Source organism: Dipteris shenzhenensis, chromosome 33 (genome assembly GCF_047967505.1).
Source record: "Dipteris shenzhenensis isolate YYH24624 ecotype China chromosome 33, Dip_SZ_1.0, whole genome shotgun sequence".
In the NCBI taxonomy this organism is placed as follows: Eukaryota; Viridiplantae; Streptophyta; class Polypodiopsida; order Gleicheniales; family Dipteridaceae; genus Dipteris; species Dipteris shenzhenensis.
Genome location: NC_141628.1, coordinates 3,666,323 through 3,691,567, shown reverse-complemented (window position 1 = coordinate 3,691,567; position 25,245 = coordinate 3,666,323). Strand labels below are relative to the sequence as shown.

At 42.5% G+C, this 25,245-nt stretch overlaps 1 protein-coding gene across 1 annotated transcript in view; it reads left to right on the top strand.

Moving 5' to 3' along the window:
* The window catches only part of ALDH7B4 (aldehyde dehydrogenase 7B4), a 47,850-nt gene extending 23,086 nt beyond the window's left edge, over positions 1 to 24,764 (top strand). The window contains exons 4-16 of the mRNA XM_087371787.1: positions 5,927 to 6,058; positions 6,137 to 6,209; positions 6,429 to 6,451; positions 12,064 to 12,127; positions 12,217 to 12,262; positions 12,439 to 12,619; positions 12,786 to 12,962; positions 13,124 to 13,288; positions 13,378 to 13,518; positions 14,750 to 14,847; positions 23,962 to 24,111; positions 24,206 to 24,284; positions 24,563 to 24,764. Coding sequence (XP_087227913.1) covers positions 5,927 to 6,058; positions 6,137 to 6,209; positions 6,429 to 6,451; positions 12,064 to 12,127; positions 12,217 to 12,262; positions 12,439 to 12,619; positions 12,786 to 12,962; positions 13,124 to 13,288; positions 13,378 to 13,518; positions 14,750 to 14,847; positions 23,962 to 24,111; positions 24,206 to 24,263 — 1,308 coding nt within the window. The 3' untranslated portion in view covers positions 24,264 to 24,284; positions 24,563 to 24,764. The remainder of the gene's footprint in view (positions 1 to 5,926; positions 6,059 to 6,136; positions 6,210 to 6,428; positions 6,452 to 12,063; positions 12,128 to 12,216; positions 12,263 to 12,438; positions 12,620 to 12,785; positions 12,963 to 13,123; positions 13,289 to 13,377; positions 13,519 to 14,749; positions 14,848 to 23,961; positions 24,112 to 24,205; positions 24,285 to 24,562) is intronic.
* The last annotated feature ends 481 nt before the right edge of the window (positions 24,765 to 25,245 follow it).

Genomic DNA, 25,245 nt, shown 5'->3' with positions numbered 1-25,245 from the left:
GCTTGGATGGACTAGTTAATGAAGTTATGAGTGCTACCATTGTCAACTAATATGTGGACAGACCTGTTTTTGATGAGTCCCTTCAAACAGGAGTTTGAGGTCCTTAACAACCATATAGCATCGGTGGATATGCTGAACAGTTTAGCCTGTGCATCAGAATAATCTCAAACATTCAACAATAGGTTTTAAGCCGTTCATGATGACGTCTAGATTTCAATCTAGAGCTTCAATTGTAGTTGGACTTGAAAAAAAGATATAGGATTAAGCTAGCCATGGATAGCATTAAAGGGTTCAATCAAAAGCAAGCAGCTATGCAGTTGTAGAAAGTTGGAACTGAAAAAAAGAGAGTATATCTTAAAGTGCTAGAATCTTCAAAAACCCTAAAAATGGGTAAATGTCCAAAGCTATCTTCTAGGTATTGTGGACACCATCAAGGTTTCCGCTATTACATAGATCCCCATGCTTTTGGTCATTGATAACCCATGGCGAGTTGTATAGTGGCTTCCCCCTTAAGCATCTACCATGGGATCTAGGAGGTGGACATGGATTCGTGCAAAATCTCTGTGGAGGACCCTACCTTTCTCTAGCTTAATGGACAAGAATGCTAGGCGATCGCTAGGAGAACACATTCGAAGAGACGACATCACCCCTCCCCTCCAGACCTACTTTTGGACACACCTTTGGAGATTCCACAAGAGGAAGTGTTTTTGGTTATTTCAGTATGGTGGTTTATTTAGTGAACCTTTGGTTGGGAGGTCCTTGGAGCAAATCCCTCCTGTCCGGGATGCTTTCAGTTGAATCTAGAACTGTTTATGGGATTGCGGAGAGGCTTCCAACATGCTTGGTAGGATCAAAGAGGTGATATGCTCATTACGTGGGGATCCATTGCCTGGCTCACACAATTAGGACCACATGTGTTTTGAGGGAGTAGATATAGACAAACAACTTTTGATTTGGAGATGGATCCCCTATAGCATTTGTTTGGATTTGGAGCCTCTTTCCATCTTCGGACCACACTCTTCCTCTAGAGACTTGGGACATTATTGCTACTCTCACAGCTTGGCAGATTTGGAGCTCTAGATGTAATGGAGGCCATACAAGACACTCGGACCTACAACTTTGCATCATTTGGCATGGCATTATTCACAATTCATGGCCACTGAAAGCAGGATGCAGGGTTGTTCCCATGCTGCTCAAGCTAGAAGAGCTTCTTTCATGAGCGAGTGGGACCATCGAGGATTGTTCCTTTAACACACACCTGAAGGACCCTCATGGCCTTTTAAGACATGTGACTGGCTGCACCATTCTCATTTCAAGCCTGATTATGCGTAATTTCATATGATCACAAGAGCCAATCCTGGTCTTACTTAATAGGAGTTTCTCTTTTGAAAAAAGCCCTTACTCTCGACCAGAATAAGCATAGTGCTTGGTCCATCTCAGAGGGCTCCTTCTACATCTTTCCCTTTCGCACATCAAGTGTCAATCCAAAAGAAGACACTAACTCTAGTGAAATAATATTGTTGGTAGATCTTTTGTCGAAACAACAAAGCTGGTTTTATCCCAGAACATGTCCCCATGCCTTGAGAAAAGAGTGGGCTGCATCTGAGTCTTCTTCTCCATCTATCACTGCTTGTGCCTTTGCTGTCCCTTTCTCAACTTTCACCCAGTCTTCTTCTCTATCTATCATTACTGTGCTGTTGCTGTCCCTTTCTCAGCTGCTGATTTTTCGGGTTTCGTCCCTTATTCTTTGTGAAAGACACTTTAGAAACTCATATGCACTGTCACAACTTGATGCATAGCCCTTAGTTTTTGTACTTTTGATCAACCTTGGTGTCTACCCACTTTCTAGGTGGAGCTGAAGTGTTTTATTGAGCTGTCCTGTCGCCTCCTTGCTTAGGATTGGGTTGATGAAAGCGATATTTGTCCATGCCTATCCTGCTATGCAGTAGGGTCCGAAATGCATGGTCTGCCATACCCCCATCATAGATGACTGTTGTATCCGATGGCCTGGGTGCTACTACCCTGTGCACGTTTTTTGCTTTGGGGTGTTTATGCATATAAAATTGCTATGTAGAGAATGCCATTTGCCATTGCCCAGGTCATGGCAGATCAAATGTGTCTACTTGCTACTACAACTATCTATGACGAGAAAGAAGATGTTGCAGCTCAATTTGCCATTTGGGCAAATGATACAAAAGACAAAGAGCTCAAATTGAAGAAGGCCAAGACCGAGCTTGACTGCGAGGAAAAGGAGCCTGAAGGGAGGAACGAGCCTCCTTCAGGAAAGCAGCAAGAAGGGCCGAGCCTGCAACCAAGAGCAAGGAGAAAGACAGAGGTAGAATCCTCATAAATGCAATGGCAGCATGCTAATTGTAGATTTCAAATACATCTAGTATGTGAGATTGAGCCACATGGAACTCCCACATTCAGCTACACTAATTATAGAGCCCTGGTGTTCAGAATTACATGGTTGACCACTGTGATGCCAAAAATTGATATCTTTTATTTGGCATTGGTGTTACTTTTCTCTATGTTTGATAAGAGTGTGAGTATCAAAAGTGATAGCCTAGTGGCTCTGACTTGTTTCTATTTTCTAAGATATTGTATGGGATTGAGAGGATGAGTGGAATGGATATTGTAAATACCATAAATACCTTGGTATGGAGTGAGAGTTATTTGTGTATGGGGTATTATGGGGATTTTAGAAAATAGGAAGAGTGAGTCATATAAAGAGTGAGTCTCATGTCCATGTGTTCCAATAATGTAAGAGAGATCATATGTTGAGTGTGTGGAAGGCATGTGGGGGAGTGTGGAGTCAAAAGGAATCCTTCTAAAATTCCTATGTGGAATAAGGAAGATGTGGACATTTGGAAAAGAGAGGGTTCCATAGGGAGACTCTTGACTTTCTCAATATTATAAGAGTCTTGAGCATCTTTTGATGGGACACATGTCAAGAGTAGCCAAAAAGACATGGAAGGTGACATACGGGCTTATGTGATTGATGGGGAAAGGAATTTACAGGCAACAATTGTAAATGGGTGAAGGAGGGTGACAAAATCTCTATAAAAGGAGCCCTCCTCTCCCTTGTTCAACATCTCTTCCACTATTGAGCCTCATGTTGCTGTCTTCTCAAGCCTCTTTTATGAGCCTTCTCTCTCCCTCTTGTAGATATCCTCTTATGTGACTCTTGACTCCATATCTTTTTAGTTCATTCTCTTTCTATGAGTAGTCTTGGAGCTCCCGCTCCCTCTTCTTGAAACCTCTTCTTCTCGCTTGTGTTTGTAGTATTTTGAGTTGCATTTGAGTGGAGTCTCAGTCTATTGGTAATGAAGTTTACTTCAGGTTCTCTCTCTTAAGTGTCTCTCCTCATTTTTCATTGCTCTCTCTTCCAAAGTCTTCAAAAGTGGGGATTGCAAGACTTTTCAGTACTTTTGTTCGCCTACCTTTCTATATGACCTGGGGATCAGTGGCTTGGCTTACTCTTTCAGGGCCCCAGGTATTTTTTGAGATACTTGACTCCTCTTGGGCTCTTCACATCCGACGACACCTTGTGGAGTCGTGCTCTCTAGAGGATGTTCCGGCCACTCTTTTCAGGGCTGCTCACTTCTCGGTCGACTCTCCATGGGAGATCCTAGCTAGCATTGCAGCATGGTACATTTGGAGAGCTAGGTGCACTGAGGCTTTGGAGGGTTCTCAGGTTCACCCTTCTCAGATCTTGGCCAAGTACCAGTACTTGGATAGATACGATACACACTCTGATGGCCATTTGGGCTACCATGCAAGGATCATCTCGAGCAGCCTCCTCCAGGAGAGTTACTTTTCTCAGAGATTGGAGAGACTCTTCTTTCTTTGCTGAGACTTCTACAGGGTTGAGATGGCATTTTTAGCCTCAGCCTTGGTTTCTTTCTACCTCATTCCTCTGAGGTGTATTTATTACATGCTTAGCATGGTGTATTTCCGCACAGAGCTTGCTCTAGCGGGTTTCTTTCTTACTTAATAGAAGTCTCTTCTTTGGAAAAAAAAAAAAAAGTCTTCAAAAGTACTGTCTATTCGGCCGCTCATTGCGCATACACGGTTTATCCATTTCTTGAGCCACGAAGGGAGCTCTTCCTTCTCCCTAGGCGACCTCTATGAGACTTGGATCATTGATGAAGTCTGAGCATGGAGGAAGCATTCTCCCAGGTCAGCATCAGTAGAACGAGTCGGTAATTTTCACGACGGTTTGACCCCCTGTCAGTATTTTTCTCATAACTTTTTGCTCGGTGCTCCAATTTTGACAAAACTTATATCAACGCGAAGCTCTCTTCAAGATGCATCACCCTATGTTTCCAGTTTCTTTATTAGATATGAAATCGAAAAGTTATGAGTATTTGTGTGTGACTTTTTATTTTTCAGATAGTTTTTTATCCCCTTCCAATAAAACATCCATAACTTTTCAATTGCTTCTTTGTTTCTTATGAAACCTATATATCAGAGTGAAGCCCATTTCAAGGCGCATCTCTACATGTGTTTGAATCTTTGATATCATGTGTCTACTAGAAGTTATAGGCCTTTGTGTCCGATGACAGTTTGCAGAGTATTTTGAGTTAGTTGTAGAGGTATCTATGAAGGAGGTGCAATGTTTCCCCAGAACCCACCCATCCGACCCAATCAGCGCTTCAAACTCCTCGATATATATCAATTCATGTCATATTGAGTCGCAAGATCTTCTTTCAACAACGTATCACTCTTCTCTTTGGCACATACCATCTTGGGGAGATTATGGCCTCTGCTGATCCTTTCCTAGAGTACAACATCACTTGGGATGTTACCATCTTTATTCTCATCTAAGGGAGGAAAGTGTGGTGTGGTCTCTTGGCATGAAAGCTTCTATTTAATTTCCCTTTGCCGTTGATAAAATCTCTGTCACTAAGTTTGAAAGCAGTAGGAAGCTAAGAGGTGCGTGAAGTTTTATTACCCCCAACTTCATGTCACAATACCACAGAGCCAAAGAAATTGGTTGCTAACTACAATCACAACCATCCGTTTCCGGATCTCACTGCTCATCGCTATAGAGAGTTTGAAACATGAGCTAGCAACCATACTGGTGGTCTATATGCCCAACGAATACCCCTCGTGGAAAGGGTGTAGAAAACTTCTACCGGCAATGTTTGGCAGAAGCGCGTCCTACTAGAGACGGCGGTCTCCCAAACACCATCCTCCGGGAGAGCTGGTGGGCGTGAACGGGTGGGCTGAATTGCGTCATGGATGTCAACCTGGGAAACCTGCTGTCCATGTATCCTGTAAGCCGGCGTGACAGGGTCGATCGCAAAGGCGTGGCCTCCCTTTGTGAGCCAAGTCCCCACGTGAAATCCCTGCTCATGCTAGCAACAATCCTGAGGGCCACCAACCAGATCCGCTATGCAAGGCCCCCCTGTAGTTAGCCAATAGGCGCTCTTGTTAGGACCATCTACCCCTACTTTGGGTTTATGTAATGTGGGTTGCCCCCCTCTATTCTATCATTGACCTCCAACTTCGGAGAGCACATCGGAGCAGTCTTTTCCATCTTGTAGTTGCAGTTATAGCCTGGTTTGGTAGCCTATAGCCTTTCCCAAATAGAGCGATAAACACATGCACAATCGTGCATAAGATAGCTACATGAAAAAGCCTGTTTCTGGTTGTGCTTCCTCTTCTATCTTTGGTGAGAGTCTTAAGTCATCCCTGCTGTGTTAGTCATGATTGATTATACCTTTCACATTCTCTGCTGCTAAACATTCATAGTTGTGATGAACAAAAGTGGAAGGGCATAAAACTTTTGATTTATAAACGTTCTGCTCTTTCTTGCTTCTTATCCTTTTGGTTAACAGTCCTATATAACAACGTAATACACATTCATTCTATGACGATCAACAGCCTTGACCCCTTCTTATTCTTTTGTCCTTGGCAGACTCCTGCACCAAAGCGGGGTGAGATTGTAAGGCAAATTGGAGATGCTCTAAGGTTGAACTTACAACTTCTTGGCAGGCTCATCTCATTAGAGATGGGGAAAATACTTGCTGAAGGTGTTGGTGAAGTGCAGGTATATTGTATAACTATCTTGTTTTAAATTTGCATGTCTTAGAGAGAGAATATACAAGTAACATTGAGCATCTTGTAGGAATTCATCGACATGTGTGACTATGCAGTAGGTCTGAGCAGACAGTTGAATGGCTCCATTTTGCCATCAGAACGTATGTAGTAATCTCTTTCTTTTTACTGGGTCAAAGAGCCTTGGATTTGCTCTAACTTGAGCTCTAGTCCTTTGTGTTTTCAAAAGATATATTTTTTTGTACATTCTTCTTGACATTACTAAAAGTGTGAAGGCATTTTGGGTTGGACAAAGATGGCACTTTACGCTTTTTAGTTGTCAAACAAGAAATATGTCTTAAACTGTAACTCTTATTTTGCAGGTCCCAATCATGTCATGTTGGAGGTATAGGTCTTACCTTTTTTGTAGCCTTTCTGCTTTAACATTAAGCAATAAATTCTTTGCTGGAGTTTTGTTTTGCACTTCAAGATGTACTGTAAGGTAAATTTAGTAAGAACCTACCGGATTATGCCACTATCATTGCTAATTAATAACAGTGCCATCTCTCAAAACAAGATAACCTTTGTGTCATTGAAGAGAACCTGAATCTTCTAATCAGCACATTGTAGAATTGATAGTAGATTGATCACAAGTTCTTGCATATATAACACATCACAAATGAATATAATTTCACCATTTGGAAGATAAATTTGTATATCACCAATAACTTTGATTAGAAGTGTTGGATGCTTGTCTCCTAGATGAAAATTCAGAGTACTGTTGACTAGGTCAAGTTTCTTGAATGAATTTCCCTCTACCACACGTGTTGTGAAGGACCTGAGTCCATTCTTTGTATTAGTGTAGACATAAGCTTAAAGCTTACACTTTGCCAGTATTCTTCATACGCTGTGATTTGAGTAATATATGAATCATCAAATAATGGTATTTTATATTGCAGCTTGCTTGATGTAGCAGTACAAAACGACAATTATCAATTTATCCAAGGGGTTGTCATATTATCAACTGATTTCCTTTGCATCATTTGATTATGCACCTTTAAATAAGTTCTAGACCACTGGGAAGTGCATATAAGGCTTCAAAATGAAATATTTGGGTTCAAACAGGAAGTTCTTTAAACCAGCTTTTCTAGATTGATGCCCTCTTTAAAAACAACCTAGCAGATAGGCTGAACTGAGATAATATGACACAATGCAATATGCAATAGCAGGGGGATTTAGCAACATGTGAATAAGCACCATGCTCTACCATAACAATATACATTGAGGGTAGGGAGTGAGGGGTCACAGCTAGGAAAAACATGTGAAGGATAGAAACGAGTGTGTGGACATGGATGTACACTAGTGGGTGGTGTATGACCCAAAGGTGGAGCTCTTGGTCATACTTGAAGGGCCCCAAGAGAGTCTTTTGTGTGGATTGAAATACAAGTGGACCAAACCTTTGTATAGACAAAGTCTATCCTTGTGGCTTTATCTCATTGTTCCTCCTCTCCAAGCACATGCCTTATCCTCTTCAAGCTCTCTTCCTCTCTCTCTCTCTCTCTCTCTCTCTCTCTCTCTCTCGCCAAGCTTCCCTTGTACACTTGGATCCTAGAATTGCAACATATAATAGTATTGAAATGAACAAAAAGCATGTAAAGGTGTGCTTGAAATTTAGTACTGCGTTTATTTTGAGCTATGCTTGATTTTAGGGAGAGGTTTTTTCAGATAGCTTTTTGAATTAAGGTGTCTTCTTTGTAAAACGAACCTCGCTTATTCTAATTGCCCCCGTTAACTTTTGACCAAATAGAATAAGTGTGAATACCTTCATATCTCATCCCTCTCTTGTACCAACCAAATCCAAGTTTGTACCCATTGGTGCCTCCTCATTTTCATTCAGCCTTTACATCTCCTTGTAGAGCAGCAATATTTGTGCCTTGTGTTATGACTCGTCACCTCTTTTTGCACAGATTTTTTGCCAACATTTACATTTGTGCCTACGTTTGCACCCATGCTCCTTTATGAGTTATCATCTGAGTAATATAGCCATTGCCTATCAAAACTGTTTGTTAGACTGCCGCCCCCACCAGCTTTTGGAGTTTCACTACCTTCAAATTCATGCATGGCTGCTTTCTTACCACAGCCACTACTCGGCTGGAATGGCCTGTTGCCTGCATTCTGGAAAGCAATTTTGTAATCCAATGCTTATGTGCTCGTAAAAAGCAGTTTGTTATTATTTGGTGATATCTATGCCAAACTTGTCCTTTTGGAAAGTCTTGGATTGAAAACCATTTTTAATCTTGAAGTATGCAGAATTGTTTTTTTGGTCAAATAGTCAATGTGTTGACTTTCGATCGACCAGGTCAACAATTGGTGTTGACTAGGCGACCAGGTCGATGTTGGTCGTTGACCAACTGGGCCAGTCTGCCCTAAAAGCCTATATATGCCCCCATGGGCCTCATTTATCATCCACTTCTAGGACTGGTTTGGGGCAGCAGTTCTCACCAGCAACAGCAGGGATCAGCAACAGAATAGGCCAGCATCAGGGAGCAGCGGATCTGCCCCATCCCTGGCACCTTTGGTTCATCTACAGGTCCCAGTTCAGCTCTGGATAGCAGTAGTAGGGGTTTGCATGAGAATATTGTGTGTGAGCTACTAGGTACTTCTTTTGGCCAGGTATGTGGAAGGGCATCCATAAGTTGATAGAATGCCTTACTTGCCAAAACGTAAAGTATGACAGACAAAAGACCCTTGGGCTATTGATGCCACTTCCAATGCCTCAAGCTCCATGGGAAAGCATAGCCATGGGCTTCATCTTTGATCTATGGTGGGCTAAGTTTTTAATGGCACAGATCTTCAAGCACCATGGGCTGCCCAAACCAATAGTAATTGCTAGAGAAACCCACCCCCCCGGACTAGTTTGTTTTGGAGAGTTTTATTTGACAACATGGGAATTTTTTCTTCTTCTTTTCATCCCCAGTTAGATGGTCAAAGTGAGATTGCGAATTCCATGGTGCTAGATCTCTTAAATTGCTATATGTCCGAGCAGAAAGCTAAGGGGAAAAAATACTTTCCTTTAGTGGAGTTTGCTACAACAACCCCACTCACAGTTCCACGGGCAAAGCCCTTTTGAAGTGATCTATGGGAAAGTGATTCTACCACCCATCCTCAGGACCGAGGGCGGTTGACTAATATGTTAGCGACATTTAGACAGGTTTCTCTTTAGAAAGATCCGGAGAAAAGCACAAAAGAGCAACAGATAAGCACATAGGGAGATGAATGTTCATGAAGGAGATTGGTTACTTCTCATGTTTGAGAAGGCAAGACTACGGACCATTTCGGGTTAGTGAGCCAATAAATGAAGTCACATACTGACTAGAATCACTAGAGAATCAAAAGATCCACAACACCTTTCATGTGAGTCTTCTAAAGATAAAGAAGAAAGAAAGATTATCAAAGTCTTCGGAAGACCGATGGGTCTATGAGACTATGAGAAACTTGATACAAACAAGTTGAAAGGGCGGAGCTATTAACGAGCATCAACACCCATACTAGATGCTACATGTTACATAGCCATAAGAACATCAATATAGAGTCATAACATAACATCAAATGACCCTCCCCATCATCACTATCCTCATATGTCATCAGAGTACAAAGCAAAACCCGATCCAATGTCATGGAGGACCAAGCGACCGGGGGGGCATGAATCAAGGACACATCCAACACATTGGCATCAAAGAATTGGTCGACACTAAGCGTGTTGATAGGGGGGCATGAATCAAGGACACATCCACCAACACAAAGCTCCAATCAATAAGGCATGTTGGGCTACTCACAATATGGGGGATGCTCTTGACAATGCATGAATGAAATAGTATGCTGTTGACTATCTGTGGGTGTTGCTCGGCGTGATCTCTTGGCAAAGGCTCTGTGTTGGACTAGGGATACACGAACCCCTGTCGTTTGTGTCCCAACCCATGAACATGCGTGTCCATCCTTAGTCGGGTGTGGTGTCATTGGCTTTGGGTCCTGCCTATGTCAAGTGCCCGTCGGGTGATAACCTATGCAGTCCGGCTAGAAAAACTCTGTGATAATACTCTGAGAAGAGTCTGTCCAATAAGAATTACCAGAAATGGAGGAAATTTTGCAACCAGAGCAAAATGTGTCTCACTCAAAGAAGAAAGGACCCTAAGGCAAGGTCACATGCAAGTACCGTGTCAATTTCAAGAACCATTCGGCATCGGATTGCAAGTGGGTGAATGAGAAATTTTTCTCTGAGTACCCTCAAATTCTACAATTGTACCAAGAAGCTTTTCAGTTGAGGGCAATTGATCAGAAGTCGAGGGGATGTCATGAATTCGTATTTCTCCTAAGAAATAAAGAGAAATCTTTTATATTGATTTTGATAAAAGAAAGTTGACTTTTGTTAACTAGAACTAGTATCATTTTCTTTTGCATTGCATTGGTTAAAGAACACTGTGGGGATGCCCACAAGGACTAGGATTAGTCCAAGAACTAAAATGCATACATTTGGCTAACCTCGAATGGGTTAAAGTGTTAGATATTGTTTGTGCAATGTGTAGGACATTGGAGAGTTCTTAATTCTCCTACCTTTTAAGGAAAAAAGCACAGGACAAGTGGCTCCCCTCTTGGATGGAGGGCCTACCTAGGCAAAAGCAAAAGAGTTGCCCCCTTCTATGAGAAAGTGCCCCCTTTGGGAGAAAAGCTCGCTTTTGGGAAAGCTAAGAAAGCTCCCCTTATTTTTGGCCCCTACTGCGATGTCTTGCTTCTCTCTTTCTCTCTAGCGGTTTCACTCCCAGCTCTTTGTTGAAGTTCCCTTTGCTGTTCGAAAGTTCCCAGCCACTGATTGGAGAAGTGACGGAAGTGTGAATCAGTTCCAAGTGCTGCGATCTAGTTTCCAGCCACGTAAAAGGATTACGATTTGATTAAGGAGCCGAGTTTGACGTTTGGTTGAGGTTTCATCTAATGCTCTTAATTTGTTTAAAAATCCACTCATGAGCAGCCACAAAAAATGTACCAGTTGACTATCATGGAGATGTCATCCTCAATGATTTTGATGAGGATAACATGTGTTTAGATGAACAGCCCATAAATGAGCATCTCATTTTACTAGATGAGAGTTGTCTACTCTCAAACACCACCATCTTTGGTTTATGGTTGAAAGACTCAGCTGAGTGGTTTCAATCATAAAACACACAATAAAGGATTAATTTGCAAGGGCTGTTGGCCTAGGCGATAGACATGGAGACCTTTATACATTTAATGGCAAAGTGATGAAGCCAGGACATTCATGTCTTCATCCAAATAGCTCACTACTGACCTTTGGCACAAGAGGATGGCGACCAACCAAGTCACATTGTAAATGAGTTCAGATCAAGAATCTGACTCTAGTTCGATGAAGGAGTCTTGGGTCCCCGCGAGGATGGTGCAATAATATATTTGCACTATGCCACGTGTCGCTCTAGGACTTAATGTAGCTCTAGGGTTTAGGGTTTCCTAGCATTTCTTGTATTACAAAGCTGTGTGTAATTCATTCAAGTTCTCAACCATCATTGTGTGTCTTCCTGCTGCTCTCACAAACTTCACAACAACAACTAAAAATAAATTTGAATTGTTCTTGTGGTTCATTACTTGTTAGGTATGATCAATTAAATGATATCTTCACCACCTTTTTATAAACAATCGTCTCATATCTTGTGTAACATGACTTTGACCAAAACATTTTGTACGGGAATGATGCATTTGCTTGTGGTTTGGGTAACCATTGTTCTAAAAAAAAGGTGATTCCAACATGGTATGGCTAACCTTCAGATATTGTAGTCCTTTGCCCTCAGCAGTTAATCAAAACATGAGTATTTAAAACATGGACAACATGTATATCCATGCAAAATGACGCAATGCTGAATAATACTTTCTAAGGTACACAAAATAATTGTGATTTAGTGCTTGTACGAAAGATGTTAAGGATTGAGTGAAAGGGTTTGACATGGTTGCCAGGTGTGGAATCCCCTTGGCATTGTTGGAGTCATAACAGCTTTCAATTTTCCTTGTGCTGTTCTCGGTCAGCACTCCATCCCTCTTTGTCATCGCTATATGTGCTTGAGGAACTCTTTCTTGGATTAAGTACTAACTTGTTGATTCTGTTTGTAGGGTGGAATGCTTGCATTGCTCTAGTATGTGGCAATTGCGTGCTATGGTGCATTCTCATTCTATGTCCTGATACAATGTTATATTTGACTTTGTGAAACTTTACGACATGTCCTCTGGATTAGTACATTGTTATAGTGTGTTGAGGTGGATTTGATGGTTTTTATGAAATTATCCTTGAGTCTTGGATGTGATGCCCTTTTTTAATGTCACCCTATTTAAAAGGAAGGGAGCTCCAACAACATCATTAGTGACGATTGCAACCACAAAGCTGATTGCGGAAGTGCTTGAGAAGAATAATCTGCCAGGAGCCATTTTTACTACTGTATGTGGAGGAGCTGAGATTGGGGAAGCCATTTCGAAGGATATGAGGATTCCCTTGGTTTCTTTTACTGGCAGTACAAAGGTACACTCCACATTTGTCAGCAGAGAAAAAGCCATACAGTATTTTGGGCTTATGATGGTGTAGTGGCTAATGGGGCTCACATTAAACATGCTGTCTCTGGAACAGTTGTTACTTATTTGACCAAGGTGAATAGAGTTATGAAGATGTTTGTTTGTGGGCATTCCAGGTTGGTCAAATTGTCCAGAGTGCCGTAAGTGCAAGGTTTGGGAGGTGCTTGCTTGAACTCAGCGGCAACAATGCAATCATAGTTATGGATGATGCAGATCTGTCTTTGGTTGTTCCTTCAGTGCTGTTTGCAGCAGTGGGTACTGCAGGGCAGCGTTGCACAACCTGCCGCCGCTTGGTACTCTATTGCAGTACAGTCCCTTATTACATTCAGCTCTTCAGTCTGTTCTACCCCTCAATTAATCTAAACCTTTTTCTTAATGAAGCTTGGATGCCAGTGACGTGGGTTGCACTGAGAAGTAAAAAGAGCTTGCAATGAAAAAGAGTACTGTTTTGCAGCTGGTTCATGAAAAGATATACAGCCACGTGATTGAGAAGCTCCTCCATGCGTATTCACAAGTCAAGGCAGGAGATCCTTTGCAAGAAGGCATCTTGATAGGACCACTCCATACTCGTGCCTCAAGGATGGCCTTTGAGCAGGGCCTACAAAAGATAAGATCTCAGGCAGGTGTTTGAATCAAGAAAATTGAGTAATATTTGTTGATTTTGGAGTTTACTTTGTACTTAATTGTGCTATGTGACTGGGCTGTTAGGGTGGCAGCATCTTGATTGGTGGATCTGTTATAGAAGGAGAAGGAAATTTTGTTCAGCCCACTGTTGTTGAGATTCATCACGAGGCACCTGTTGTAAAAGAGGAACTCTTTGGGCCTGTTTTGTACGTCTTCAAATTTAAGGTTTGTTTATAGTGTTGACTCTTAAGCCTGTTGCAGGTTCTCTTTTAAAGTTTCGGCAGAGTGATGAAGCAATTCATGTTGTTTCAAGGGTTAAACTGTGTGTCCCTTGTCCTTTTTGAAAGATCTGAGGAACACCTCTATTCACCGGATAATAAGGTTTTCTTTTCTGGTGAAAAAGTTTGATTGCTTATGTCCAAATGCTGACTGAATTGAGTTTGAAGTGTTCATGAAACTTTTGGACACCAGCTACATATAAAACAGATTTTTTGTGCAAAAGATGGTTGGAACGAGGGTGCGATTGAAATAATAAAGGAATATTGTGTCCTCGTAAAGAAACCCAATTTAGAAGATATTTGCGCTGGAAGCTTGTGTTGGTCGAGCAAACAAATTTTCAGCCGGTGCTGAAGAATGACTTTTGTGTTTTTGTTTCTCTCTTTGTATTTCATTGTTAGTTGCATGCTATAGCTTAAACAACTCTCCTCCCATTTGTATACCTTCCTATGAGCTTTTCTTGATTGGTTAGTTGGCCTATCAACATGTGTTTGAATAAAAAATTTGGGTTGCTTGTTTCTGGCGCTATCTTTAAACTGTTATACAGCTCAAATCAAAGCTCCTTTGATGTATTAAGCTAGATGCAACGAACAGCTTTAATTTCTACTTTTTAGCATATTCTGAAAATGATATTTATCACTCTTGCTTTATTTGTCTTTCTGTGTACTTTCACTTCTTGTTGCTGAAACTAAAGCTCCTTCCATGCATCTACATCTCCAATAGCTTTTCTTTATCTGTGAATTGACCTAGGTGCTGCAGCCAACCTAATTTTTGTTTGGTTTTGAACACTCTATCAGTCTCCTCATACTCTTCTTGATCCTTTGGAACCCTGCAGAAAACAAACAACCTACAGCTTCTTAGTGTGACAAACAAAAAAACAGATTCCCCTAATCATATCACCGATACAGGGCATTTACAGGGCATATTTGATCAAAGTACAAAATTTACACTAGCACGATTTATTGCCAAGGAAGAAGGGATGCTACATGCCCAACAGCTTAGGATCTTGGCATTCAATCTCTTTCTAAAAGCAGTCTATAGGAATAAAATACAAAGAGTTACAATCCCAAAGTACTTTTAAGAAAATATAGATAGGGTTGCATAAAATCGGCTGAAGCAGTGCTTCAAATTGTGAAATATAAATAGAGTGATATTGAGGGATTACTTTGTATTGGCACAGACTTTGGAAGAAGCAATCTCGATCAACAACTCTGTACCACAAGGCTTGAGCAGTTCTATTTTCACGCGCAATCCAGAGGCTATCTTCAGTTGGATTGGGTAAGCTTTATCCCTTCCAAGTTTCTTTACTTTTGTCAATGTTGTCTTGTACCAGAAGTGTCAACATATACCTCTCTAGCTTAAGTCGTGCAGAAGTTATTAGTTTTAATGCAGTTCTCTGGATACGTCAATGACAGAAAAACCTCAAAGATAACCAACACAATTAATGGAGGGGCCTCTCACCAAGAAGACTGGCAACTATTTTAAAAAAGCAAGAACCTTTGTATCATTCTGGAAAAATGAGTATAGATACAATGGATCTCAATTCCTGTGTGATGAGGTTACTGGCTTAGTGCCTCTGACAACCTTGGAGTAGCCGCAAGGAGCCTGTTTGGGGTCTGTAGAACCTCCGGACACTTCGCTTTGAAAAATGTAGAAGATGCTTGTAGGCGAGCCTTCAAAACACTCAGCACACAGCTGTTCTTCATAAACTCTTTAAATCTCGTTCCCATATGCAGCATAGGGTGTTAACAATTGCAGCCAACAAAGGCACACCAGGGAGGCCACCAGTCTGATCTGTTGACTGCCTATGGCGAGTCACAGAGATTTTCAGGTTACAATCATCCCCTACACATCGTCTTGTGGGGCAAGAGGGAAGGCCTCTAGGTGGTTGATAGGACATACCGTAATTTTGAGGCTGCCTATGTAATTTTGAGGCATACCGTAGAATCCTCCCTCACAATGTAGTTCCATGAGCTGCTTGCTGCCTTGAATTTGAATGTGTGAGCCAAGCTGCCGTGCGCCCAACTAAATACCGTGGCAACTGTAAATGTTGTGCCAGAATGCTATGGCGTTCCTCCATATCTGCTGGGCCCTTGCATTAATAGACGAAACAACAAATGGAATGCTGAGGATTATGTGTAGTCCTTTACTGGTCGTTGGCTCTATTTTGCATGGTGGTGACTAGACCATAGCTGAGCCTAAAATGCGGATGATAGATGACCGAGGACTTGTTGCTATAGCAGAAAAATGTCTCCCCTTGGAGGGCCTCCGCACAGATGAAGCAAGCTGCGGTGTATGTGAAGGACTTCTAGACTTGGTTTGCGGCAACTGTGCCAGTCAATGCTACTCCCTAGCTTCCCAGTAAACTTTGCATAATTGCTGTCCTTCTCAGGGCCAGGGGTGAGAATGTGCTGGATTGTGCTGCTCGCTCATTCCACCTACCAGAGCAAGGACTGCAGCCAGCATCACTGTAACATGTGACAGTTATCTAATGGTGTAATCGCAGCAACACCTTCTATAAATCTTTAGTGATGAATAAGTGTTATGAACCATAGAGAGAGAAAGGAGATGAGGGTAGAGAGAGAATAGAGACGAAAACTGATTGGGTCCCTAAGGAATTGTTAACTAGCAATCCAATGATAGGGACTAGTCGTGCTTGTCTATGTTGATCACCAATGAAGCAGAGCCACAGTGCTGCTCTTTTAGCCTCTTTGTGAGGCCATTGTGTTGAAAGCACTCACTCTTGCTCAATGACGTCTTGAGGTTGATATAGTGCTTGCTCTTGCTCTTGAAGGAAGCACTGAATATTTGGATACCTTATAAACTAGATGTCTATTGGGGACATGGTAGTGCTCGGAAAGACGCGTGTTGAGCCTCCTCTCCGCATGGCCGGGTCTTCCCTTGAATCGAGTGAAGAGCCCTTGGTCTCTAGTAGATAAAGATAACCCATCGTAGTTGGTTTGCCTGAACTGCTGGATCATAGTGAAGGGGACATTGCCCGACCCATGTTTTGTTAATTCTAGATTTTTGAAGTCACCTCCGACAATTTAAGATCTACATACTGAGTAATTTCAACAAATGCAGAAGCAGGAAAATTAGATAGCTAGTAAGCAGCACACAATGAGGAAAAATAGTGGAGAGGAGTAAGAGAGACCATAAGCTCTGTGCATGCGTGTGTACATTGACTTGTGATTAGCTCTAATCACATGCTTCCTATATCTACCATGTCAAATGTCTGTGACATATCAAAACTTGATTCATCCACAAATGATTGATAATGAGCAACTCATCCATTTATAGGATAATCACAAGGAATCCTAGTTAATCTATTAGAATTAACTGGAAAAAAAGAACTGAGAGGGCGAAAGAGAGCTTCAAGAAAATGCACTAACTAGAATAACTGAGAAAAATTGAAAGAGTCAAGAAGTACATCCAAATAGTCATGAGCAGCAAGGGGTGTGTACCCCTTGTATGACCCTTGGGGAAGAGTAGTTAGTACGTAGCTATAACTCAATAGTGACTACAAAAGATGTCTCTTTAGGTATATGAGGGTTATGCTTATGTGATTGTCCTGTTGAAAGGGCATGCCTTTTCAGGAGTGTCCATACACAAATCCATCCATAAGTCAAAGGTAGAAAGAAATCAAGTTACAAATTCTGACATACCCTCTTACTTAAAAGAAGAACCAAGTAGAAGCGGAACCTGATGTAGACTCCATTAGTAGTGCTGCTGGAAATGCTGTTGTAGAAGAACCAAATAGTGTTGCATCTCAGCACGCCCTTATCTATTTACCGCTAGCAATATGTTAAACATTCATCATGATTTCAAATGGGAGGTCTGCTAATGGAAGTAAAATCTTGCTCGAGTTGTTGATGATTGTATTTGATTTTAGGAGTCCATTGGAACGTAGCAGTGCCTTTAAGGTGGTCAATTAGAGGGGTTGCAATTTCTAACTAATAGTTAAATGTGATGTGTTTGAATTTAGGCATGATGTTGTGAGGTATGACCCATGCAGTTCAACCGTGTGCAAAAGAACTCTCTCTTTTCAGTGATGATGTTGTCACGAGGACGTGAAGTTATGAACCGTGACTAACTTTGGCTTAGGGGGCTAGCCCAGGGGAAGAGGCACTTCCCAGAAGTCCCTAGGTGCACACACTAGGCCTACTTGCTAGGGGCAAGGCAAGGTTTAGAGGGGTCTTAAAGTTAGGCCCAAGGAAAACCAATGTTTCATTGGTTAGAAGGGGTTAGGATTTTAATGTAGAAGGGGTTAGGATTTTAATGTGAGGGGCAAACCAATGTTCCATTGGTTTGCAAGGGGTTAGAGCTTTAATGAGGGGGCCACGTGGCATTCCCTCATGCACACCTACCCTCTTGCTCTCCTTCCAAAGCAAAAAGCGGGATTTTGGAGGTTGTTTCACTCTCTTTTTTCATGCATCCCAAGGTGAAGAGGGCACGCCGTACGAAGTCCAAGGAGGGCTTGACTCCTTGCATTTTCTGGCCTGCACACATCTCGAGGCAGTCCGTACGGCTGTATGGACTGCAGGAACTGCATTGAAGGAGCGGACTGTACGGTGTCCTACGCACGCTGCATACTGTACGGATATTGCATGCTCCTCGAGGTCGCCGTACGGCTGTATGGACCTGCTGCTGGTGATTTGAAGCAGCTGTACTACTGTACAGGCTGCTGATCGAGGCTGGCTGCAAGTGTACAGGCTGCTGCACGCCTCCCAAGGCTGATTGTACGGAGCAGTCATCGCTGCTGTACGGAACAGGCCTGCTGTACGGATCAGTTAGTACGCATCCCAAGGTGTGGCTATTGCTGTACGGACTATTTTTACACGGCCCAAGGCTGTTTGTACGGCCCAATTAGACTCCCCAACGCTCATGGCTAGCTGCCCACCTTCTCTCTTCTGCCCGTGATCCTCTTGCTCTTTCTCTCTCTCAGATTCCAGCCCGTTATCCCTCTTTGCCTTCCCCTCTCCTAGCTGCCAGTTTCTGTTGCTAGCCTCAACACTGGATGTGTCGCTGCTGGAGGTGTTTCGGGGCTGGATTGAAGTTGTCTGAAGCTGGTTTGAGTTCTCTTGTCACTAACCCTTTCATGCGATTGCATTTGGTGGTTTTTGGAAGCTTGTTGTTGTTCCGTTTGTTGTTTGGAGTTTCCTTTGGACCTTACAGGCTTAAGTAGACACTCAGTTACAGAGGGTGTGCCTGGGAGAGTGCCAGAGGGGCAGTGTATTGCATTTGGAATCCTTGAGGCTGCTTGAGCATTTCGGGAAGTGTCTGGATGCCTGGTCATTACTAGTTGGTTACAGTCTTTGTGGAATGCTTGGATACTTTGACAGTTGGTCATGGACAAATGGTGAGTGCCTTAGCTTTGCCTTGGCACTTGGGTGCTAATGTGTGCACTAGGATGGAATGCAGGTTATAGCCAAGGTTTGGCTTGGACAATGGAATTGCCTGTGGGGCAGAGCACAAGGGAGAGCCCTTGTTGTATGTACCAATTTCATTCCTAAAGAAATAAATAAATACCGGAAGGGGCGCCAAGTGTTTGGGGCCAGTGTGGTGTCTTGTACTTGGTTCCATTGAGCAGGGGCACTCTAGCCTCCATCCAGTTATTTCTGAAATGGTATTGTTTAAAGTTAAGTGGTTGGAAATGATGCAATGTGGCTGTGAATAATGAAAGTGCAATGCAAGTTATGGTCTACTGCCCTTTAGGAAACTGAAGGCCGGTTATAGTGGTTCCGTTGCTGGGACTTGAACCCGGGTCGCTCGGGTGAGAGCCGAGTATCCTGAAATTGTAACAGCCAGAAATTGGAGAGTCTCCTCTTTCTAGGCTGCTTTGTTATTTGCGGGATGTTTATTCCCTGCTAGCTTTGCATGGTAATTTGCAGGATGGTTCTTCCTTGCTGGTTTTGTTGATTTTTGTTTCAGTCAGAAGATGGAGAGTCTCCTCTTCTAGGCTGAATGGTAAATTGCAGAATAAGTAGTCCTTGTCACTGTTGGATTGCTCTTGTTGCCCGGCATGGCTAGAGCAGCACATCCATGTATCACATGCCTGTTTTGGATGCTCTTGTTGCCTGGCATAGCTCGAGCAGTAAATCCATTTAGTACATGCTAGTTGGTTTTTGATTTGAACCATGAGGCAAGGGTCCAAGTCTAGCATAGATGGGCTGAACCGATTCGGCTTGCGGTGATGCAAGTCTGAAAGGATATCGAGTACCGGGATCTATGTTCCTAGGATCCATTATTGCCATGTCTGTGTGGTTCAAGTTATTGGAGGCGAGTGAACTAGCAGATTTCACTCAGAGTGGAATAGTCCACTCAGTTGTTGTGCTTTAAGCTGACTTTGGTTGTAGCTCCTTCAGGCTCAGCAGAGCATAGGTTTGGAGCATTGCCTGATGCTCAAGAGGGGGGTAGTTCCTCCACCGCCTTGTCAACAGACAAGCTCATGATATCTAGAAGTCGCTTGGTGACACTATATGTCTCACCCGAGGTATTGTTTGCTGACAATACATCTGCTACGGGACTTCTATGATGAGTGTACTAGTCACTCCACACGGATGATGCATTGATATATGGATGGACACGCACGCTCTCCTAGACCATATCATCATTGCTGGTGGTTTTTGTTTATAGCAGCAAACTTGATAGTTTGCTGTTTCAAGAGGAGGGTATGTCACGGGGACATGAAGTTATGAACCGTGACTTACTTTGGCTTAGGGGGCTAGCCCAGGGGACGAGGCACTTCCCAGAAGTCCCTAGGTGCACACACTAGGCCTACTTGCTAGGGGCAAGGCAAGGTTTAGAGGGGTCTTAAAGTTAGGCCCAAGGAAAACCAATGTTTCATTGGTTAGAAGGGGTTAGGATTTTAATGTGGGGGTTAGAGCTTTAATGAGGGGGCCACGTGGCATTCCCTCATGCACACCTACCCTCTTGCTCTCCTTCCAAAGCAAAAAGCAGGATTTTGGAGGTTGTTTCGCTCTCTTTTTTCACGCATCCAAAGGTGAAGAGGGCACGCCGTATGAAGTCCAAGGAGGGCTTGACTCCTTGCATTTTCTGGCCTGCACACATCTTGAGGCAGTCCGTACGGCTGTACGGACTGCAGGAACTGCATTGAAGGAGCGGACTGTACGGTGTCCTACGCATGCTACATGCTGTACAGATATTGCACGCTCCTTGAGGTCGCCGTACAGCTGTACGGACCTGCTGCTGGTGATTTGAAGCAGCCGTACTGCTGTACAGGCTGCTGATCGAGGCTGGCTGCAAGTGTACAGGCTGCTGCACGCCTCCCAAGGCTGATTGTATGGAACAGTCATCGCTGCTGTACGGAACGGGCCTGCTGTACGGATCAGTTAGTACGCATCCCAAGGTGTGGCTATTGCTGTACGGACTGTTTTTACACAGCCCAAGGCTGTTTGTACAGCCCAATTAGACTCCCCAATGCTCATGGCTAGCTGCCCACCTTCTCTCTTCTGCCCATGATCCTCTTGCTCTTTCTCTCTCTCAGATTCCAGCCTGTTATCCCTCTCTGCCTTCCCCTCTCCTAGCTGCCAGTTTCTGTTGCTAGCCTCAACACTGGATGTGTCGCTGCTGGAGGTGTTTCGGGGGTGGATTGAAGTTGTCTGAAGCTGGTTTGAGTTCTCTTGTCACTAGCCCTTTCATGCGATTGCATTTGGTGGTTTTTGGAAGCTTGTTGTTGTTCCGTTTGTTGTTTGGAGTTTCCTTTGGACCTTACAGGCTTAAGCAGACACTCAGTTACAGAGGGTGTGCCTGGGAGAGTGCCAGAGGGGCAGTGTATTGCATTTGGAATCCTTGAGGCTGCTTGAGCATTTCGGGAAGTGTTTGGATGCCTGGTCATTACTAGTTGGTTACAGTCTTTGTGGAATGCTTGGATATTTTGACAGTTGGTCATGGACAAATGGTGAGTGCCTTAGCTTTGCCTTGGCACTTGGGTGCTAATGTGTGCACTAGGATGGAATGTAGGTTATAGCCAAGGTTTGGCTTGGACAGTGGAATTGCCTGTGGGGCAGAGCACAAGGGAGAGCCCTTGTTGTATGTACCAATTTCTTTCCTAAATAAATAAATAAATACCGGAAGGGGCGCCAAGTGTTTGGGGCCAGTGTGGTGTCTTGTACTTGGTTCCATTGAGCAGGGGCACTCTAGCCTCCATCCAATTATTTCTGAAATTGTTTCTAAGTGGTATTGTTTAAAGTTAGGTGGTTGGAAATGATGCAATGTGGCTGTGAATAATGAAAGTGCAATGCAAGTTATGGTCTACTGCCCTTTAGGAAACTGAAGGCCGGTTACAGATGTAGAGTGAATTTAATGTAAGTTATTATTCTTGGAAGTGAGCTGATTGGGATAGGCAGGTTATATATCCACTTGGGATGTGTTTTTTGTGCAATCCATGCCAAGAGGGTTACCATCATGAGAAAAAACGTGCAACTTGCAAGGCAGATAAGAGGCAGCCCATTTTTAGGCGAAAGTGATTCACCAATTTTGGTGGTTGTAATAATTTTGATAATGAAAACTTTTGCCTATGAATACTCAATCTTCTTGTTTGAATTAACTAATCTCTCCAATGCAAAATTGTTAGATCTTTAAGAATCCAAAACCTAGTTGAAGTGGCTATCTTTGTTTGTTTATATGGTATTTGTTTTTTTTGGAACAAATTCTTTATTCCATTGTAATCATAAATTTGTGTGTGTGTGTTGCAAGCCCATCAAATTGACAGTACTACTAATGACCTTTTGTGATCGTGTAATTGCTTCCCCCTTCTTTTAGGGGGCTGCAAATTGTAATATGAATATAAGTGGATTAAAAAAAAAAAGAAAGTGTGTATGTGTGTGTTTGTATTGAGGGAAATTTTACTTGAAAGAAATGCCATCTGGCCCCAATGTGCATGTGGGCACGCTTTTGGGCCGGACGGGGATGCTCATCAGCACGATCTTTAAATTGTTAAATGAAATTCAAGATTAAAAGAAAATCTTGTGTGTGTGTATTAGGGGCTAGTGAGGTTTAAAGAGAAACAAAAACAAGGAAGCCATCTTGCCCCAATGTACACGCAGGCGTGCACATTGGGGCTAGATGGCATTTTTAATTTTTAAAGAAATAAAACATTAATCCAAACACAGACACACGGGCAGAATCTTTAAAATTGTTAAATGAAATTTAAGATTTGAAAAAAGATATTGTGTATGTGTGTGTGTATTGGGGGCTAGTGAGATATTTTTTTGTAAAAAAAATTGAACAGAAAGCCATCTGCCCCAAAGGGCATGTGGGCGTGCATTTGGGTTAGACAGGGATATCCGTCTGGCCCAAATGTAGACCCATGTGTGCATTGGGGCTAGCTAGTATTTTTATCCAAATTTTAAAATGAAAACAATAATACAACGAGACACACATGGACACAATTTTTATATGTCATTGAAATTTAAGATTAAAAAAAAATCGTGTGTGTGTGTGTGTGTATTGAGGGCTAGCGAGGTGTTTAAAAAAAATGAAGAAAATGCCATCTAGCCCCAATGTGCACGCAAGTGCGTATTTGGGCCAACCAGATGGGCTGTATCTCGTGTCTTGTGCATATCATTGAGTGTTCCTTGATTTCTCTCCCCAAATGAGTAATTTTCTGACAATTTCCAGCCAGCTTTCCTCTTCTACATCCTGAAGCACACCCTCTACATGTGGAGCGATGGTTGCCTGTCTATTGAGAGCTAGTGAAGTTTAAAAAAAATAGTGCGCATTTGGGCCAACGAGATGGGCTATATCTTGTGTCTTGTGCATATCACTCAGTGTTCCTTGGTTTTTCTCCCCAAGTGAATAAATTATTTATTAACAATTTCCAGCCAGCTTTCCTCTTCTACATCCTCAAGCACGCCCTCTACATATGGAGCGATGGTTGCTTGAAAAGAAAGGTTTGTATGAGGAGAGGGGGGTTCTGAAGCGAGCTGTGAGTTGCAGTAAGAGGGGCTGTAGACTGAAAGGAGATGGCTTCCTTTGAAGATAGGGCTGTGAACTGAGAGGATGAGGGAACTGAGAGGGCAAGGGGGGAGAGACAGGGACAGAGAGCGAAGAGATGAGAGCTGCAAGGCATGAGCCTTCTGTGTAACAGTTATAGAATATGATCTTTTATCAGGGATACCTTGGGCCATGTTAAAACAATCATTCTTCTCAAGGACAATCCCCAAAGCACAATGCTTTTCGTTAGTATGACATGTATATGCATGAATGATGGCTTTAAACACAAGTACCGCTAGAAAAGAATGCCAAGCTCTAGGAAAAGCCTGTTTATCATTTGTACTGTCTGCAAAGGGATTCTGGCACTTCTAGCCATTGTCACAAGTAACTAAAATTATAATGGAAAAACTGACGCAAGTTGCCAATTGCTTATAGGCCATCTGGTAGTGATTGTGGCATTGTTAATGTCAATATCCCAACAAGTGGAGCCGAAATAGGTGGTGCGTTTGGAGGAGAGAAAGCAACAGGTGGTGGTCGTGAGGCTGGCAGTGACTCTTGGAAGCAATATATGCATCGAGCTACTTGGTCAGTGAAGTATAACTGTATCGTTGCCGCTAGTTTTAGCAGTCAATATGACATCGTTCTATTTCTGTGAATGCTAACCATTGTCTTACTACAGCACAATCAACTATGGGAAAGATCTGCCTCTTGCTCAAGGTATCAACTTTGGGACATAGGTGTAATACAGATTTGGCAAGGTGAGTACAGTCGGCACTTCTTCCGAATTTCAGAGCTTTCTTTCTTACATGATATCTCTGAGGTGATTTTCATTATGGTAAATGGGGAAACCATGTCTCATTTTATCTTTCCATTGAAAAATGTTTCCAACACTTAAATTTTATTGAATTTCTGGTGATTTTCAGAAGCTGAGTCAATGGCAGCTCAGGATATAGTATCATAACACTTATGCAGCTCTTAATCGTCTCAAATTTTAGAGTGTAAACAACAGCTTTAATCGAGCGCATTGTCATTGCAGGTGCCCTGACTCTCACATATAAGCTGGCAGCATGATTGCACAAAGCAGATCCTTTTGAAGTGTAAATTTAACATTTCAAAACACTTTCTTAGAAGAGTATTTTGGTGTAAGGATTAAAGTTTCGACATTGATGCTTGTTTTCGTTAAAAATTTAAAGGTTCATACCTTTATGCTGCTTACTGTAGGTATGCTATAATTACAGGGTTGGATCAGAGCCAGGGGCTAATATATCAATTGCCTCAGTATAACATCATGACAATGTTTTTGGGGCATTCATTGCTCTAATAACTACAAAATGTAAAGTTGTATGTTATGCAACGTTCTCCAAGCATCTGTAAAAATCCCTACATACAAGAATTCAAGGCTTATCTTTTCTATTATCGTTAAGTAACCTGACAAAGTTTGTTTTGGATCAAAAGCACATTCTTTTGGGATCAAGAGCAACGGCTTGTCAAAGTTTTGATCAAGTAGAGGGGTCCAAATGATGATGTGGCACTATGTGATGGTGTGAGGCTTGGTAAGAGATAACTGTGCATGGTTGGCACTGCACACGTGCAGTGTTAACATGATAGTATGATGCGTCACTGAGCTGATGAGGTGACCTATGACATGTTTGTTGATATGTCTTGCTGATGTGGTAGTGACGTGTTAGATAAGCCGACGTGGCAAATGTGGATGGTATG